Here is a 19,087-nt window from a genome sequence, read left to right on the forward strand (position 1 = left end):
CCTGAACATTACATTTGTAGAGATGTTCGTAAGTAGAGGTACCTATATATTTTAATTGCCAGTGTTTGGTTTTTTTTTTGTATATGTTTTTTTTGTATATGTATTGATTACTTTTTTTGTTTTGTTGCCATGGCTGGCCAGGTATGCGGAATACTTGCGGCTGACGCGTGCCGCTGTGGTCTGCCAGAAGAACTACCGTATGGCCAGAGAGCGCCGCGACTTCCTGGCGGTGCGCCGGGCCACCGTCACCATCCAGGCCTTCGCGCGAGGGATGTTCACGCGCAGAATCTACCAGGAGGTAATCAATACGTATGCATTCATGCACGCACATACACACACACCCTTCACTACAACCGTTAGTATAGTAGGAAGCTGGATGATGTCTTTCCTACCATTAAATACAAACAATTACAACTTTAGAGTGTTATTGGGGGGCAGAACCAGAGTTCATATCCCCAAATCAACAGGTAGTGTAACGGAAATACTCCAAAATCAACAGGAAGGGACCCAAAAATCAACAAGACGACACCTGGAACTGTCTCGAACAGGAAATGCCCCAAAACTGACAGGGAATGACTGAAAATGTCAACTAAATTACCAGAAACTGACCTGCATTGGCCCATAAATGCTTCAAAATGAAAAGGAAGGGATCTGGAAATTCCTCTAATATATCAGGAAGTTACTGACCATCAGAGCTGAGCATCCCCATGTAGTTTCTCAAGAATTAGCATTTTCTAGTAAAGTTTTTATTCGCATGTGAGTAATTTATAAATTAATTTATACATGTCATCATTGTAATTAATGGTAATAAATTGTTGTTGTTTTTTTTAAAGGGCAGGCGAAAAGCTTTTCGGATTTCGGTGTAATTTTACTAATATAAACTTTGGACGAGTTCGTCAAAACAACCACATCATTTCTAATGCGTAACTGCAAGGGTAATTTGCGATTTTTAAGTTTTTTAGCACCCCATCAATACTGCATTCCCAGACACGGAAGTGTCACGTGAATTCCCGAACACAATGGAAGACACAGCGAGTATAGCAGCAGCAACAATATCATTGATTATTTCCACCGAAAGTAACCATTCAGGAACGCTCTTTTGTGACACTAACAATGGCAAAGGCTCCCTGGAAAGATTATCTACAATAATCCCTACATGTTTGAACCTGAAGCGTGAGATGATGACGATTTACTCGGCACAGCAGACGTTGGTGATGATGATGGTTGGCAGCTAGACAAAAGGAAGAGTGGTAGGCCTATGTTTAGCATTGTGATTTCTCTCAGAACCTTTTTTTCCCCTGTCAAACGAGTAGTTATATAAATCTAGTAGTAAATGTATCAAATTCACATGAATAGACAACCTGTCAAGCTGTCTTATGACAGCCAAGCAACAAAACAAAACAAACAGGTCACACTTCAATGACCAGGCAGTTGGTTTTGCCCTCCTATATTAACAAAATTGCATCAAATTTTTTAATTACACTGCTGGTCAAAAGTATTGGCACTCCTGCAATTCTGTTGGATAATGCTCAATTTCTCCCAGAAAGTGATTGCAATTACAAATGCTTTGGTAGTAATATCTTCATTTATTTTGCTTCCAATGAAAAAACATAAAAGAGGATGAAAAAATGATCATTTTACACAAAACTCCAAAAATGGGCCGGACAAAAGTATTGTACCCCCTCAGCCTAATACTTCGTAGCACAAGCTTTAGAACAAAATTAATGTGAACAACCGCTTCCGGTGTCCATTAATGAGTTTCTTACAAAACTCAGCTGGAATTTTTGACAACTTTGGCCAACTGCTCCAGGTCTCTGAGATTTGAAGGGTCCCTATTCCAAACTGCCATTTTCAGATCTCTCCGTGGTGTTCTATGGGATTCAGGACTGGACGGATTGCTGGCCACTTTAGAAGTCTTCAGTGCTTTCTCTCAAACCATTTTCTGGTGCTTTTTGAAGTGTGTTTTGGGTCATTGTCTGGCTGGAAGACCCATGACCTCTGAGGGAGACCCAGCCTTCTCACACTGGGCCCTACATTATGCTGCAAAATTTGCTGATAGTCTTCAGACTTCATAATGCCATGCACACGGTCAAGCAGTCCAGTGCCAGAGGCAGCAAAGCAACCGCAAAACATCAGGGAACCTCCGCCATGTTTGTCTGTGGGGACCGTGTTCTTTTCTTCAAAGGCCTAGTTTTTCTCCCTGTAAACTCTGTTGATGCATTTTCCCAAAAACCTCTACTTTTGTCTCATCTGACCAGAGAACATTCTTTCAAAACGTTTTTGGCTTTTTCGGGTAAGTTTTGGCAAACTCCAGCCTGGCTTTTTTATGTCTCTGTGTCAGAAGTGGGGTCTTCCTGGGTATCCTACCATAGAGTCCCTTTTCATTCAGACACCGACGGATAGTACGGGTTGACACTGTTGTACCCTAGGACTGCAGGACAGCTTGAAATTGTTTGGATGTTAGTTGAGGTTCTCTATCCGCCATCAGCATAATCTTTTGTTGAAATCTCTCGTCAATTTTTCTTTTCCGTCCACAACTAGGGAGGTTAGCTATAGTGCCATGGGCTTTACACTTATTGATGACACAGCGCACGGTAGACACAGGAACATTCAGGTCTTTGGAGATGAACTTGTAGCCTTGAGACTGCCCATGTTTCCTCACAATTTTGCTTCTCAAGTCCATAGACATTCCTATGGTCTTCTTTATTTTCTCCATGCTCAATGTTGTGCACACAAGGACACAGGACAGAGGCTGAATAAATTTTAATCCATTTTAACTGGGTGCAAGTGTGATTTAGATATTGCCACCAAACTGTTATGTGCCACCTGTAAGTAACAGGTGCTGCTAATTACACAAATTAGAGAAGCATTGATGATTTTTCAAAGGGTGCCAATACTTTTGTCCGGCCTATTTTTGGAGTTTTGTGTAAAATGATAATGATTTAATTTTTTTCCCATTCTCTTTTGTGTTCTTTCATTGCAAGCAAAATAAATGAAGATAATACTACCAAAGCATTTGTAATTGCAATTATTTTGTGGGAGAAATTGAGCTTTATCTGACAGAAATGCAGGGGTAGAAGCCAAAAAGGGTCTACTTACGTCTTTGAAAAACCAAGGTTGTATCCTCCTAGGCTTTCAAAGCTGTTGTCGCTAAAATGTTGAAAACAAAGACCCGATTGAGGAGCTGGGGAGTTCTTTCGCTTGACTCTCACGAAAGATGTCCAAATCCTTGCAGAAGAAGGTTTTGTGAGCCACTCAGAGTCTCGAGCCTTCGTGTGAGCAATTCATCGCTACACATCGAGACGGCATGACAAATCTTACGAGTTAAATCCAGAAAATGTTTGCAATATATGGCGGGGATAGAGTGATGCTATACTTTCATATTGGAGTGCTGGCAAGGTCTTCGGGAAATGACGTCATCAGGTAGCGTCCGGCAGCTGGCGCATCCCTCGTTGTTAAGGTGTTGCTGTTGCTGTAACTCAAAAAAAAAACTACGAGGTCTATTTAAAAAAAAATTGTTAATATGAGGTTTGAGATGGCAAATGATGCATTTAATACAATTTAACCTAGTAAAACACTCATGAATTGAAGTCTTCACCTGCCCTTTAAATTAGCCAAAAATGGTCACTTGTTTGTGGCGCGTTTGTCTGTCATTTTGTTCAACGAGATGTTCTTCCTTCAGTTCCTACTGCACCACAAGGCCCTGATCATCCAGAGCTGCGTCCGCGGCTGGCTGCAGAGGCTGAAGTACCGGCGGATGCGGCGTGCCGCCGTGGTGCTGCAGTGCGCCTACAGACGCTGCCGGGCGCTGCGCCGCTTCAAGGTGCTCAAGACCGAGGCGCGGTCGGCCGAGGGCCTGAAGAAGCTCAACACGGGCATGGAGAACAAGATCGTTCAGCTGCAGAGGAAGATGGACGAGCAGGTTGGTATCCAAACAGACGTCAATCCCGCATCCTCCATCCTGACACCTCCGCTTTTAGGGGAAGGACTACCGCGAGCAGAACGACCAGCTCCTGCGTGCCAACACCACCCTGGGGACGGAGCTCAGTCGGGTCCAGCAGCAGCTTCAGCAGCTGCAGCAGCAGCAGCAGGCCCACAGCCAGCGGGGCGGCGCCGATTCACCGGGGCAGGTCGAGCTTGAGGCGCTTCGGACGCGGCTGGAGGAGGCCCGGGTTCTCAAGGACGAGACTGATGGCCGGCATCAGAACGAGAAGACGCAGCTGATCCAGGTCAGGCCGTCATGTTGTAAATAGTCAGGAGTTTATCGCGAGTAGAACTTTGATCCATTAGAAGTGGGAGGGTTGGCAGCGAATGAACGAACGTCGGGCACAGTGGCTTCAAATGAGTAAATAGCAGACTCTTTGCATTAGATAAAATACCTTTTTAAAGAAATAAGCGAATCATTATAACATCAGTGCATTGACTTTGGCGGGAACGTCAGCCCTACAGGCATGGCTGCCCTGACGCCATTTTGCTAGAGTTGAAGAAAGCAGAGCTGCCAACTTTTAGAAAAACCTTGGAGTGAGATTTTGTTGGGGGTGACCAAAATTTTGCGTGAGAAATTGGATGTGTGGCGTGTGTGCGTGAGAAAACAGGCAATTGCGTGTGTCTCATGCTCAAAGCGTGAGAGTAGTCAATGACGATGGACTACGTTAGCCTATTTGGTTGACCAACGTTACTAACCGTTATCTATGGTGACGTTTAAGATAGAATCCCGTTTAGAATACTCGCTCAAATGGCGCTAAAAAAAGCGCTCAGTAGGCACAGGAGGCCAAGTGTGAACACGGCCTAAAACTAAATAAACAATGCTATATGAGCTGATGTTTTGAGCATGCTTGCAGTAGGTAATACTACGAGGCTAACAAGGTGATCTCCTGCTGCTTGTTATGGGAACTGAGTTTACATTTACAACACAAAATCAAGTTCACACGCACAAACACAAACAAATTTCTTTCAAGATTTAAAGTTTAAAAGATTGGGTACTTAATTGACGATATATGTCACTAATTATACCTAATCTCTGTCTGTAATCTTCAGATTGGATATGACTTTCTTCAGAGATTCTTTCTCCATTCCAGTTTCTCCCGCGATTGTCTTCTCGAAGGTCTTCTTCTGTCGCAACTAGGATGTTTATGCAGCGAATAGGGTTACAGTGGCGAGTAGCGTCATCTGCTGTCGGAGAGTTTGAAAAACAAACGAACGAGTCTCGGCCCAAAATCGGATTTTTTTTTTTTTTTGCGTGAGACATTGGGCGTGTGTGCATGAGAAAACAGGCAATTGCCTGTCTCACGCTCAAAGCGTGAGAGTTGGCAGCTCTGAGAAAGGTCATATTGTGCTCCTGCTGTCAGTTGAAATGAGTTCATCATGAGTCAATGTCCATCCATTTGAAGTGGGAACCAACGTTTAACACTCCCACTTCAATTTGATTGGTCGTCGAGTGCCATTAATGGCTGCCAATGAGTAAATAGCAGACGCTTTGACATTTCAGTAGGGGCAACGGAAGGTCTTCGGCCGCGAATTGAAACGTAGTTGTCCAATCCATTTGAAGCAGGAGGGCGGCAGGCAGCGAATGAACGTGCCCGGCCCCTCCCGCTTCAAACGGATCGGACAGCTAGCGCCGACAATGAGTTGAGCGGTGTCTGACTGAGCCGTGATAGGATCACATTAGATTCAAATTGTGTGTGCAGAAATGTAATATTAATCGCACATGGTATCAGGAGCCGTGAAAACAGTATGGGTGCAACAGTCGTGGTAAGCCCGTGTTGTTTGCTCACCGATTAGAGGGTGGCCGAACTGGAGGAGGAAAACGCGCTGCTCAAGAGCGAGAAGGAAGAACTCAACCAGAAGCTGAAACAACAGTCCGGCCGCTCCTCAGGTCAGTAGCAAAATGAGGGCAGCTTTTTGCTTAGTTTAAATCCTAAGCGCGCATGTGTGTCCGGCTCCAGAGGATGTGGGAAGCGCCTTGCTGCGTGCCGAGATGGATGCCGAGCGACGTCGCTACCAAAATCTGCTGAAAGAATATTCCAGACTGGAGCAGAGATATGACAATTTGAAGGAAGAAGTTTCCCTCACCAAGGTTAGACTCGTCACTTTTGCTTTTTTGTTTTGTTTTTTTTTTTTTTTTAAGTTTTGTTTTGACGCCCAATCTCCGCAGTTCCAGCCGGGTCACCACCGGAACCTGTCCAATCAGAGCACCCCGGAGTCTGATTCCAATTACACGTCCATCTCCACCTCCGAGGCGGGAGACGCCGACGATGCCCTGCACCTGGTCGAGGTTGGCAGACAGACATAATTCTCCATCGGTATGCATGAGGTCACGTGACCTTTGTGTGACGGTAGGAAATGGGCGTCGACAAGGCGGCCATGGACATTGGCATCTTCGTCAAGCTTCAGAAGCGCGTGAGGGAGTTGGAACGTGAGAGGAAGCGACTGCAGGACAGCGTGGACAAGATGGAGGAGACGGCCAGGAACAAGGTTAGCGCATAGCGAATGGACTCCTCTTTGGTATTGAATGCTAAAACATAAGAATGAAATCAATTTTATTTGAGCAAACAGTTTTTTTTCATGATCACATGGCAGTCATGTTGGTCTAGGGGTGATGCTAGCTGAGTGACCATACTCATCGTTGATACTTGACGTGTCAAAATTAAGAACAAATTCAATGTTATTTGAGCAAACAGATTGATTTCATGATCACATAGCTGCCATGTTGGTAGGGGCGAGGCTCAATGTGTTACCGTTCTCATTTTTGGTATTGCTTCAAAATATAAAAGAAATACATATAATTTAGGGCTGCGGCTATCGATTATTTTAGTAGTCGATTAAACGATGAACTAGTTAGTTGGAATAATCGAGTAATCTGATAAGGAAGATACCTAAGCTGAGCCTCAAATGGTATTAAAAATAAATAAATAAATAAATAAATGAGGATCTAAGTACAACAAAAGAACAATTGGCTTACTTACATAGCAAAAGTCATCTAGCTTAAATACTAATACTTTTTTTTTTTTAATACAATGCTCTTAACAAATGGTTCAAACTAAGCCTGAACGATATATCGTTTAAACATCGCCATCACGATGTGCGTGTGCGCGATAGTCCCATCGCAAGCACGTGCGATAGTTTTTCTTTTTTTTGATCCACATACGCCTCACTTTCTGGTCTGTGCACAGCCTCCTTAGCCTGGTACACCAGACTCAACGCTGTTCCAGCTATTGAGTCTGGCCACCATTCCCACGGAAACAATTTCCAGGGCGGAGCAAGCCACAGCAAACAGACAGCGGAGTGGACCAATCAGCGACGGGCAGACGTGACGTTAGTAAAATGGCGACCCCAGGACGATGGACTTGCGCGCGGAAGTAAACATACGAAGAGAGCGGAGTTTATTCGACATGGCTAGCGCGAGACAGACTGTTGTCAATGACTCGTGTCGATGTGTTTTTGGTCATTTAAAACTGATTTTACCGTGGATTGGAACATATTCTCGGCTCTGCCGTTCACCATCTGTGCTGCTGAAGAGACGACTTTCGACGCGCAAGAGTGACGTTGCTCGTGAAGAACACGTCACGCAAATAAACGAATCTGATTTGTCGATTGATTTTGTACCTGCTCGAAAAGGCCGTTAATGGGATGGTTTCCAGACTATACTATCAGTGTTTGAAAAATACAGGGAGAATAGTCTGGCAGAGCCAGGCTACAGCCTCCTACCCTCCCTCTCCCAGCCTTTTGATCCTCTCAGTCACTGCAGCACAACGATGGCTTTGATCTGGCCAAAGAAGCAGACTTCACACGGGCATCTGTCAATCATCGTTTAACTTGTTAAACAGTTGCAAGGAAGCCGCGCTGGAATGAATGTGTGTACTGTGGGGACGTTGGAGACATTTAAATGCCAGAAGTGATCATGAGGAGTGTGAAATTTCTACATGTCACTTCAACGGTCACAGCTAAAGTAGATAAACAGAAGCATTTAATAAAGCCAAGCATTTATCTGCTACAGTACTTTATTCTTGTTCAAAAATGATTTGGTTGGACAGTTATGTTTAAAACTTATCATAATTATGACATTTGAAGTGCTTAAAAACCATTTATTTATATACATTTTTTAAATCACTTTGGGGGGAAAAGTGAGAAAAAAACATGTCTTATATGTATCTCTTTCCAATGCTAAATCTGAATAAATACATTGGGCACAAAAACACACACACACAAAAAAAAAAAATAAATAAAAAATGGGGGGGTGCGCTACTTCGCGGTTTTTCACTTATCGCGGCGGGTTCTGGTCCCCATTAACCGCGAAATACAAGGGATGACTGTACACTGTGGTGATGGTGAGTCATCTAAAGTCTTTCCAAACAGCTATTTAAGTCATCTTGTGAAAATTTCCTGAAAAAAAAAAAAAAAACATTTTTTTTAATATCGCAATATAATATCGCAATATATCGAAAACCCCAAAAAAATCGCAGCAATAGTTTTTTCCAGTATCGTTCAGGCCTAGTTCAAACACATATTCCCACAAAAAAAACGGCGAAACATACCTAGAAACTAAAATACAAACGCATTAAAAAAACATGAGCTCAAACGAGAACCTAGCTTATGTTGGTCTTAACAGGGAGCAGCTGGATTCAGCCATGTGAAATGAGTTATGTCAAATTCACTGTTGCCACTAGAGGGCAGGGTATTGACCCAAATCGAAAACACTTTCTAAAACGAACCATTACAACGCCACTTTAATTATACTAATACTTGAAGCAGAAAAATTAAATTTGATTTTTTTTTTCTAATCGAATTGCTCGAGTTAATTGATTAATCGTTGCAGCACTAATACAATTTGAACACTTTTTTTTTTTTTTTTTTTTTTAATGACAATGTGGCAGCCATGTTGGTAAGGCGGACATTTGGCGCTTTACTGTACTTCAATTTGGTTTGAATGCTTCAAAAAATATATATGAAATGAATATTTGAACACACCCACACATTTTTCATGATACGAGCTGTCTGTTTGAACTCCTCGGCCACCATCAGTGGCGCTTAAATGTCAAATAAGCACTCCGCTATTGCATTTAGGCCTGCGAAGAGGAGGAGGCAAAGATTCTCAAGAGCGCTGCCGCCGAGCAGGAAGCAGCAGACTTGGCCTATAACACCCTGAAGGTACAGTCTATTGTTGTCACCGACCGGCGCAAAAGGCGTCACCGTCCCCGTCGACCTGCAGCGTGAAGAGCTGGAGTCGGAGAACCTGCGGCTGAAGAACGATCTGAACGAGCTGCGGCGCGGCGTGAGCGAACGGGCGGCTGATGACGACGCCTCAAAGGAACTTCGGGAGGGCTACGACATCCTGATGAGTCAGCTCAAGGCGGCCAGTGAGGAGCTGGATGCGCGCAAGGAAGAAGTGGTCATACTCAGGACGCAGCTCGCCAGTGCCACACAGCAACGGGCTGACGCTTGGGTAAGCTCGTCGGGGGGGGGGGGGGGGGGGTCATAGAAAGAGTTGTCCTGCAGGTGCATGTGTGTTGTCACCATGTAGGACGAGGAGGGCGCAGATGAAGTGGATGCAAACGTGGCCGAGTTGCCGTCGGATAAATCCCAGGCACTGGAGGTCTACCGCAGCGTATGCCAGTCTAACAAGTACATCGATGTCATATTTATATATGTGTTTATGTATACTAGTGTTACACTGATACAGGGAGTCCAGCTTGCAAACCCCTCCCTCTCTGAACAGTTCGGACGTCTGAATCTTTCCTGATGGCATCTTTTTTTTTTTTTTTTTTTGACTGGGCAGGCATCTGGAGCGTGAGCTTCAGTCTCAAGCGAGCCAACACGCCGAGGAGGCCCGAGAGCTGCGGGCCGAGGTGGAGACGCTAAAGGAGGACGTAGAGAAGAAGCAGGAGGCACTCAACTACGCCACGTCCCTGTCGCCGGAGGCCCTGCTGGAGTACAGCGTGCAGCTTGAGATCACCAGGCTCACCGACGACAACCTGGTCAGCAAAACGCCACGTTGCGCCGAGCTTTGTCGGCTGCCGCCTTTGTCGACTGGCGTTTTGCGCGCTTTGCCTTGTAGGACCTGAAGGAGTCGGTGGAGAAACTGGAGAAAAACGAGCGGAAGCTGAAGAAACAGCTGAAGATCTACATGAAGAAAGTCCAGGAGCTGGAAGGTAACGCGGGTAAAGCGATGCTAACGGCGAGGTGCGCTAACCTCGGCCGATCTCCCTCCCTAGCAAGTCGCGGCGGTCGCGGCAAAGCCGAACTGGGTCGGCACGTGACGCTTCAGCGCAAGGAGAAGGACTTTGAGGGCATGCTTGAGTACGACCAGGAGGATGAGTCTCTGCTCATCAAGACCCTTATCACAGGTCGTACTGCGCTTCCTGTCTGCTGTTTCGTTAGGTTGTTTCGGGTCACTTCCTGTTGATTTTGGGGCATTCACTGGTTAATTCCGTTTAATTTCACATCAATTGGACTTCCGCTTGAGTTTCGTTCAATTCATGCTCACTTCTGTTGATTTGGGGTCACTCCCAAATGATGATGGTGTACATCAGGGTCACTTCTTATTGATTTGGGAGCATTCCTGAGTCAACTCCTGTTAATTTCACATCAATTTGATTCAAATTGAGGTCACTTCCTGTTGTTTTTGGGCAATTTGTGTGTCACTTCTGGTCGATTTGCACTCCCCCGACGGATAACTCCTGTGTTTTGCAGACATGAATCCTAACTTGTTGTCCGGCACAGTCCCGTGCCTGCCGGGGTACATCCTGTTCATGTGCATCCGCCACGCCGATTACGTCAACGATGACCGCAAGGTGGAGTCTCTGCTCACCGCCACCATCAACGCCATCAAGCGCGCACTCAAGGTGAGACGCCGTCCCCAAGTGAGCAAATGATAGGCGGGAGCGTGACTTTCTGCCGTTGTCGCAAACAGAGGAACGAGGATTTTGAGACGACTTCTTTCTGGCTGGCCAACACGAGTCGCCTCCTGCACTGCCTCAAGCAATACAGCGGAGACGAGGTACGAGCGCCCCCCGGCGGAGACGCCCCGGAAGCTGAGCGCGTGCGTTGTGCTCCTCAGGCATTCATGGTGCAGAACACGTCCAAGCAGAACGAGCACTGCCTGAAGAACTTCGACCTGGCCGAGTACCGGCAGGTTCTCAGTGACCTGTCCATTCAGATCTACCAGCAGCTCATCCGCGTCGCCGAGGCCACCATCCAGCCCATGATTGGTCGCTACTCCGTACTACTTACTAATTCTACTGCATTCCTTTTCTTCCTAGTACTCCTTAGTACTTGAGCTTCTTCCTAGTACTTCCTCTACTTGTGAGTACTTCTCCTCTTGTACTTGACTTCACAATAGTTGCTTTGGTACTTCCCCAATTCCACGTATTTTTAGTCCTTCCTTCCTTGGAGTTTGAAGGAAAACGGTTCCTAAACCTCCTAGAACTACCTGTTCGCACTTATTATGCATTGTTGTCAACTTGAGTACTTCCTGTAAAAGGAAAGGAGAAGCATATTTTCATACACCTTTTTCTTTTTTAACTTATGCACGACCTGCATTTTTCAGTTCATTTCTGGTTTTTAGGGTATTTACAGGTCACTTCCTGTTGATTTGGCGCATTCTGGGGTACTTCATGTTGGTTTCACACGACTAAGTTCCTGTTGATTTTAGGGCATTTATGGTTTGCGTCCTATTCATTTTAGGTCACTGCCAGTTGATTTGGGGGCATTTTGGGTTACTCCCTGTTGGTTTCCCTTCACTTCCTGTCGAATTTGGGGCATTCTGGGTCACTTTCTGTCTATTCAGGTTCAGTTCCATGTCTATTTGTTTATTTTGGAGCTTCTCTCATGTTGATTTAGGGGCATCGTGACTCCCTGTCTATGTGTCTGTTCACTTCCCGTTGATCCGGGGGTATTTCAGCCTTTAATGTCGAGTCTCTTTCGGGGCCGAAAGCCGTCCCTTTTTCTGTTTTTCTCAAGATAACAGTCTGCTGCTCTGCCCTTCAGTTTCGGCCATGTTGGAGAGCGAGAGCATCCCAAGTCTGGCGGGCGTCAAGCCAGCCGGCTACCGTGACCGCTCGTCTAGCCTTGACGGCGACGGGGGACGCGGCGGCGGCTACACGCTGCCGGCGCTGATCCGGCAGCTGAGCCGCTTTCACTGCGCCATGCGGGACCACGGCCTGGACCCCGAGATCGCCGGGCAGGTGGTGCGGCAGCTCTTCCGCTGCGTCAACGCCATTACGCTCAACAACATCCTGCTGCGTAAAGATGTGTGCTCTTGGAGCACCGGCATGCAGCTGAGGTACAACACCAGTCAGATGGAGGAGTGGCTGCGCGCAAACGGCCTATACGGGACAGGGGCTGCACAGGCGTTGGCGCCAGTCATTCAGGCCGCTCAGTTGCTGCAAGTTAAGAAAAAAAGCCCAGAGGACGCAGATGCCATCTGTTCGCTCTGCACGGCGCTCAACCCCCAGCAGGTCAGCCAACCGCTCGGTCTGAGGTCATGCTCTTACAGGGATCCCTCGCTACTTTGCGCTTCAAACTTTGGACTGTCAGTCCATTGCGGGTTTTTTTTTTTTTTTTCAATTAAAAAATATATACAGATGAGCAGTCCCATTCCAATCACGTGGTCTCACTCTCCCTCCTGCTGTTCTTCTTGGTCAGGCAGTGCACTGGAGTTGCTTATTAAAGTTTACAATGACTGACTTACAAAAGTTTACAGTGATTGACAGACGTGAAAGTTTGATCTTGCCAGAAATTCTTGGAAGTCGAAACTTCAAAGTACCGCATGCATCAATCATCATTGAACTTGTTAAACAGTGCAGTGGCAACTCTTTGTGTGCAAGTGAGCAGCTTGAGCGGATTTGAGTGGACTCATTCATTTAATAAGGACAAGCATTTTTCTACTTTGTTTAAAAATATTTCGGTTGGACAGTAATATGTTTAAAACTTAATAATTATTACATTTGAAGTGCTTAAAAGTCATTAATAAAAAAAAAATATATATGCATTTTTTTTTTAATACTTTGGGGAAAAAGTGAAAAAACATGTCTTGTATGTATCTCTTTCCAATGCTAAATCTGAATAAATACATTTAAAAGAAAAAAAAAAAAAAGATTTTTTGGGGGGCTACTTCACGGTTTTTCACTTATCGCGGCGGGTTCTGGTCCCCATTAATTGCGAAAACAAGGGATCACTATTAGCAGCATCGCTTGTCGGCAGTGTTACATCGGTGTCATTTGACAATAGATCATCTAGTTTGAAATAACTATCAATTGCTCAACTTTTTTATAGACGTCAGAAATCCATTCATGAGTGATTCTCGTGAAGCTAACCTAAAATATGTCTCTGAAGGGAAATAGTCAAGAAAACGTGAAATAGTTGAAGGACTGTTTTGTCTACATTGTGAACCCCCGAATCCACCATTTCTGACCAAGATATGTAGAGTAGTCAAAATGCATGACTGTAATGCATTCATGAAAGATTTTCACCTTAATACAGCATCGTAAATCCAAAAAAAAAAATCGTTTTGGTCATTTGGCAGATTATTATGAAATACAGTGGTACCTCTACATACGAATTTAATTTGTTCCAGGACCTGGTTTGTAAGTGTAAGTGGTCGTGTGTCGAACAGTATTTTCCTAGAAGAAAACATTATAATAATAGAGTTTGCATGTTCTCCCCGTGCCTGCGTGGGTTTTCTCCGGGAACTCCTGTTTCCTACCACCTCCCAAAAACATGCATGGTAGGCTGATTGAAAACTCTAAATTGACAGTAGGTATGAGTGTGTGCGTGAATGGTTGTATGTCTCCTTGTGCCCTGCGATTGGCTGGCAACCAGTTCAGGGTGTACCCTGCCTACTGCCCGTAGTTAGCTGGGATAGGCTCCAGCACCTCCGGGACCCTTGTGAGGAAAAAGCGGCATGGAAAATGAATGAATGAATAATTACAAATAGCAATTACACAAAGCAAAACTTATACATTATAAATGCAAATAGAAATGATTAAAAAGTGTAACGAGTCCGGTTCTAATGTGGCGGTTGTGTTTCTTATGCTGTTCCTGAATGTGTGGCTGACGACAGAGAAGTACGGAAGAGTTTTTACTTTCTCTTTTCATGTTGTTGTTAGCGTCGTCTACGGCGGACAGTAGCCGTGTTGTGCTGCTCAAGTTCTGAAATTTGATTAAAAACCTGACTAAGCTGGCAACTTCCTTGCCGATGCTATAATGAGAATAATCGGTGCGATCGTATGTCAAGGTACCTCTGTAATGATTTGTATATAAAATATTGAAGGAAAATATAGCTGCAGTACGTCCTAATCAGTGTTATTCAAGTCAAATCAAGTTATTATGACCCCAAAGGCAAGACAAAAGATGTCTACAAGCTAACATTGTCTGGCATTGTTAATAGTTATGTTTATATGCCAACTTCCCCACGTACCATAGGTGACCATTATCATCATGTGTAATATGACATGTTTTTAGATATTTGACTGTCAATCAAATATTAGGGAGCTTAATAATAATTAAAAAAAAAAAAAAAAAGATTGACGCATTCTGCTATTCAAAGCTAGCGTTGGTGAGTCTCCATTACTGTGATGCATAGCTTTCCTGAGAATCACCCTGTTGTCTGGCAATTCATCCAAAAGCATGTCCGCACATATTAAGTAAGTGGTTTTGAACTAACCCGCAGATCGTCAAGATCCTCAACCTGTACACGCCACTCAACGAGTTTGAAGAGCGGGTCACTGTTTCCTTCATTAGGAACATCCAGGTCAGATGCCAAAGGGAACCAGTAACGGAAAAAGTGTCATGTTGTGACATATCATGTCGTATCCTTGTGCAGAAGCAACTCCAAGAGCGAGGTGCGGCTGACGGGGGCGACACGGCGGCCCCTCAGCTGCTGGTGGACACCAAGCAGACATTCCCGCTGCTTTTCCCGTACGCGCCGTCCTCTCTGGGCCTGGAGACGGTCCACATTCCCGCCTCGCTAGGCCTCCACTTCCTGGTCCGGGTGTGAGCTGGCTTCCCGTGCTGCGCTAGTCATGAATCCAAATATTTAAGCGGATCAATTTGAACTGTGGCCTCTTCCGTTTTTGCGTTTCGTTGGCACAAAACGCAGCGTTTGTATTAGTTTTGTTGAATGAAACACGAGAGTCTTTTAACCCTATTCATTGGCTGCCGTGACAGTGCTAGACATCTAGCGCCGTTGATTGTGCGGAACCATGAGCCATTCCTCCCAGTTGAAATGAATTGAACGGATGTCGTTTTCAATGGCAGGCGATGAGTTAAATACTATGTAATTTCAAACAAAATAAGTTAAGTCTTTTGGGGGCCATACCGGAGTGCATTTCTGTTTTTATTCATTTTGTTTTTATTACAATTCATTTATAATTCATGTATAATTTAATAAATAATTTAATATTATTTCAGCAGACCATTTTTTCATGATTGGGTGGCGGCCATGTTGGTAAGTGTGACACTTTCTTGGATACTGGACTCATCTTTGGTATCGATCCATCCATCCGTTAACTACCGCTTAATCCGGGGTTGGGTCGCGGGGGCAGCAGCTTTACCAGGGAAGCCCAGACTTCCCTCTCCCTAGCCACAGCAACCAACTCCTCCAGGTGGGATCCCAAGGCATTCCCAGGCCAGCCGAGAGACATACTCTTCAGCGTGTCCTGGGTCATCCCCGGGGGCCTCCCGACAGTGGGACGTGCCAGGAACACCTCACCAGGAAGGCGTCCAGGAGGCATCCAAACCAGATACCCGAGCCACCTCAGCTGGCTCCTCTCAACGTGGAGGAGTACCGGCTCAACCCTGAGTCCCTCCAGGATGATCGAACTTCTCACCCTATCTCTAAGGGAGAGCCCGGACACCCTGCGGAGGGAACTCATCTCAGCCACTTGTACCCGGGAACTTCTTTCGGTCACGACCCACAGCTCGTGACCATAGGTGAGGGTAGGAACATAGATCGACTGGTAAATCGGGAGCTTTGCCTTTTGGCTCAGCTCCTTCTTTACCACAACGGACCGGTGCAGAGTCCGCATCACTGCTGAAGCTGCACCAATCAGTCTGTCGATCTCCCACTCCCTCTTGCCCTCACTCGTGAACAAGACCCCAAGATACTTGAACTTTTTCACTTGGGGCAAGATCTCATTCCCGACCAGGAGAGAGCATGCCACCCTTTTCTGACTGAGGACCATGGTCCCGGATTTGGAGGTGCTGTTCTTCATTCCGACCGCTTCACACTTGGCTGCGAACAGCTATTGAGAGTTGGTGATCACGGCTTGATGAAGCCAACAGCATCTGTCCATAAAAGTTATTAACAGAATCGGTGTCAAAGGGCAACCTTAGCGGAGTCCAACCTTCACTGGGAACGAAGTCGACTTCCTGCCGGCAAGGTTGACCAAACTCGGTCATCGGTCGTACAGGGACCGAACAACCCTTGCCAAGGGACTCAGAACCCCATACTACCAAAGTACCCCCCACAGGACTCCCCGAGGGACATGGTCAAACGCTTTCTCCAAATCCACAAATCACATGTAGACTGGTTGAGCGAACTCCCAAGCACCCCCGATGACCCTGCAGAGGGTGTAGAGCTGGTCCACTGTTCCACGGCTGGGGCAAAAACCACACTGCTCCTCCTGAATCCAAGATTCGACTTCCCAACAAACCCTCCTCTCCAACATCCCTGAATAGACTTTACCGGGGAGGCTGAGAAGTGTGATCCCTTTATAGTTGGAACGCACCCTACGGTCCCCATTCTTAAAAAGGGGGACCAACACCCCGGTCTGCCAATCCAGAGGCACTGTCACCGATGTCCACGCGATGTAGAGGCGTGTCACCCACAACAGCCCCACAATATCCAGAGCCTTTAGGAACTCTGGGCGGATCTCATCCACCTCAGTGACTTCAACCCTAGAGATAGGAGAGCCCATCTATGAGGCCCCAGACACTGCTTCCTCACAGGAAGGCGTGTCTGTGGAATTGAGGAGGTCTTTGAAGTATTCTCAACACCGACTCACGATGTCCTAAGTCAAGGTCATCAGTACCCAATCTCCACTAAACACAGTGTTAATGGCGTACTGCTTTCCTCTACTGAGACACTGGATGGTAGACCAGAATTTCCTCGAAGCCGTCTGGAAGTGGTTTTCCATGGCCTCGCCGAACTCCTCCAATGTTTTTGCCTCAGCTACTGCCGAAGCCGTATTCCGCTTGGCCAGCCGGTACCTGTCAGCTACCTCCGGAGTCCCACAGGCCAAAAAGGCCTAGACCTCTTTCTTAAGCTTGATGACAGCCCTTATTGCTGATGAATGCAAATCAAAAATAGGAACGAAGTCAGAATTTGAGCAGTTTTATCATGATGGCTGCGGCGGCCATGTAGGTAGGGGCGAGGTTCGCCGGGTCACTGTACTCATTTTTTGTTTTGGATGCATCAAAAATAAGAATTAGAACAATATTTAGGCAGTTTTCTCATAAAAATGGCGGCCATATTGGTAGGGTAATTGTTAAATCAATTAAAAATGATAACATTAATTCCAAGTAATAAAAGAATTTTAGTGATCCACAGCGACTGAATTTAAAGCTTCCACGCGTTCCTCATCATGAGGATGAAGAAGGCGTCGTTGTCGATGGAGGCGCTGACGCCGCTGTAGTAGTTGATGAACTCTTCTTGTGTCACCTGCGAGAAGAAGCGGTGGCTCGTCACTCTAAAAAACAAATGTACCGTACTTCGAAAATGCAATTGGGATGGTAGCTTTGCTGTGGCAGCTAAAACGTGGGCGTCATTGGCATGGACGCACACAGCTATAGCGTACCTTTCCGTCTTTGTCGTAGGGCGAGTCGAAGTTGTCCAGGAAGGTCCTGAAGACCTGCTCCTCACTCCACTCTCCGTTCTGGTACTTTGGGTGGTACTTGGGGTTGTAGACACCCCTCAGGTCGTCGACGGTGATCACGCCGTCTTTGCTCTTGTCCAGTTTGCGGAAGGCCTGTGTCACCACATCCCTGCGGGCCTGGGACATGGCAGGCTGCCAAGGACGTTAGCGGCGGGAGAGCCGGCGATTGCCACGCAACGTTTACCCTGAGACTGAGCAGGAATTCGTCAAAGTCGATGGTGCCGTCGGCGTCGCGGTCGAAGCGCCGGAAGATGGCCGCCGCTTCCTCTTTGTCCATGGGGAGGCCGAAGTCGTGGACGCCCTTCAGGAACTCCTTCAGGTCCAGCGAACGGTTGGCGTCATCGTCCATGACGCGGAAGACTCTAAGCGAAGAGTGGGGGATCCGTGACCAAAGGAGACTGCGGCGCCACACCGGCGAAGGCTCACCTTCCGAGACCTTTGATGCCGGCCGAACCTCTGGCCAGGCATCGGAGGCGGAGTCTCTCCACCGGGTCGGAACATGATGCCAGTTGACGTTTGGCCTGGAGCGCCATCTCCCGGTCGTGCCGAGAAGTTCCCGCCATCTATCGCGTCGTTTAGTCATATGATATTTTGATTCATCATACAGTACCATTTTGTCAACCTCAATTGTCCAATCACTTCATCTGATGTTTTAGCTAATCATAAGAAAGAGGCGGGAGCTATGCTACAGACATGGCCAGTCGGTTACTCGCTGTCAATTGCACTGAAAATGAATTATTTAATGCCAGCTATCCCAGTTCAAACGGATTTTCGTGTTTCGCTGTTATTGACAGTGAATGAGTTAACTTAGTAAGGGGGTGCAAAATACTCCTCCTTGGGCCACAATTGGCCCCCATACCACAAGTTTGAGACCCTAGGGTTAAACAAAAACGACATTGGAAAAAAAAAAAAAAGACCAGCTATTTGTAACGTGTTTGATCTTTCCAAGCTAGCTTCACGTTTAAGCACAATTTTAGCTTAGTTGAACTCACCTGACGTGCACAACGTACACCGGAAGTAGCTCACGCTAGCCAAAACTCAAAGGTCAAGCCAAAAAATGGGCGAACTTTCGCAGGAAAACGTAACGCGAATAGCAACAAGCGCAAACACACCACTGTTGCCATGGGGAATTTCCCTCCTCCCCTTCCATTGGTTGTAAATCTGCTACTCGCTGATTGGACGAAATTTTCCGTGACGTTTTTTTTCTTATATTT

The 19,087-nt window shown here is 46.2% G+C and overlaps 2 protein-coding genes across 7 annotated transcripts in view; one reads left to right on the forward strand and one right to left on the reverse strand.

The window, feature by feature from the left end:
• The window catches only part of myo5b (myosin VB), a 35,093-nt gene extending 19,480 nt beyond the window's left edge, over positions 1-15,613 (forward strand). For 2 of the 4 annotated variants that reach the window (XM_057819083.1, XM_057819084.1), the window contains exons 19-36: positions 142-298; positions 3,683-3,922; positions 3,981-4,229; positions 5,782-5,875; positions 5,946-6,076; positions 6,155-6,274; positions 6,340-6,474; positions 9,064-9,147; positions 9,209-9,442; positions 9,521-9,621; positions 9,776-9,974; positions 10,055-10,343; positions 10,690-10,841; positions 10,910-10,996; positions 11,057-11,207; positions 11,986-12,455; positions 14,669-14,749; positions 14,822-15,613. In XM_057819083.1, the coding sequence (XP_057675066.1) occupies positions 142-298; positions 3,683-3,922; positions 3,981-4,229; positions 5,782-5,875; positions 5,946-6,076; positions 6,155-6,274; positions 6,340-6,474; positions 9,064-9,147; positions 9,209-9,442; positions 9,521-9,621; positions 9,776-9,974; positions 10,055-10,343; positions 10,690-10,841; positions 10,910-10,996; positions 11,057-11,207; positions 11,986-12,455; positions 14,669-14,749; positions 14,822-14,995 (3,148 nt within the window). In that variant the 3' untranslated portion in view covers positions 14,996-15,613. The remainder of the gene's footprint in view (positions 1-141; positions 299-3,682; positions 3,923-3,980; positions 4,230-5,781; positions 5,876-5,945; positions 6,077-6,154; positions 6,275-6,339; positions 6,475-9,063; positions 9,148-9,208; positions 9,443-9,520; positions 9,622-9,775; positions 9,975-10,054; positions 10,344-10,689; positions 10,842-10,909; positions 10,997-11,056; positions 11,208-11,985; positions 12,456-14,668; positions 14,750-14,821) is intronic. The other 2 variants (XM_057819085.1, XM_057819086.1) reach the window with 2 other exon arrangements.
• Positions 15,377-19,034, reverse strand: capslb (calcyphosine-like b). Of its 3 annotated transcripts, none has more exons than XM_057819152.1 (5): positions 18,866-19,034; positions 18,300-18,436; positions 18,058-18,235; positions 17,796-17,990; positions 15,377-17,687 (listed from the first exon to the last, which is right to left on the reverse strand). In XM_057819152.1, the coding sequence occupies exons 2-5, from the start codon at positions 18,434-18,436 to the stop codon at positions 17,535-17,537; spliced, it is 663 nt and encodes a 220-aa protein (XP_057675135.1). In that variant the 5' UTR covers positions 18,866-19,034; the 3' UTR covers positions 15,377-17,534. The 3 variants fall into 3 exon arrangements, with proteins under 3 accessions (XP_057675135.1, XP_057675134.1, XP_057675136.1); XM_057819151.1 differs by having other exon boundaries at positions 16,533-17,687; positions 17,796-18,005; positions 18,866-19,028; XM_057819153.1 differs by having other exon boundaries at positions 16,634-17,659; positions 17,796-18,005; positions 18,866-19,028.
• Positions 19,035-19,087: the final 53 nt, after the last annotated feature.

Source organism: Corythoichthys intestinalis, chromosome 17 (genome assembly GCF_030265065.1).
Source record: "Corythoichthys intestinalis isolate RoL2023-P3 chromosome 17, ASM3026506v1, whole genome shotgun sequence".
NCBI classification, from domain to species: Eukaryota; Metazoa; Chordata; class Actinopteri; order Syngnathiformes; family Syngnathidae; genus Corythoichthys; species Corythoichthys intestinalis.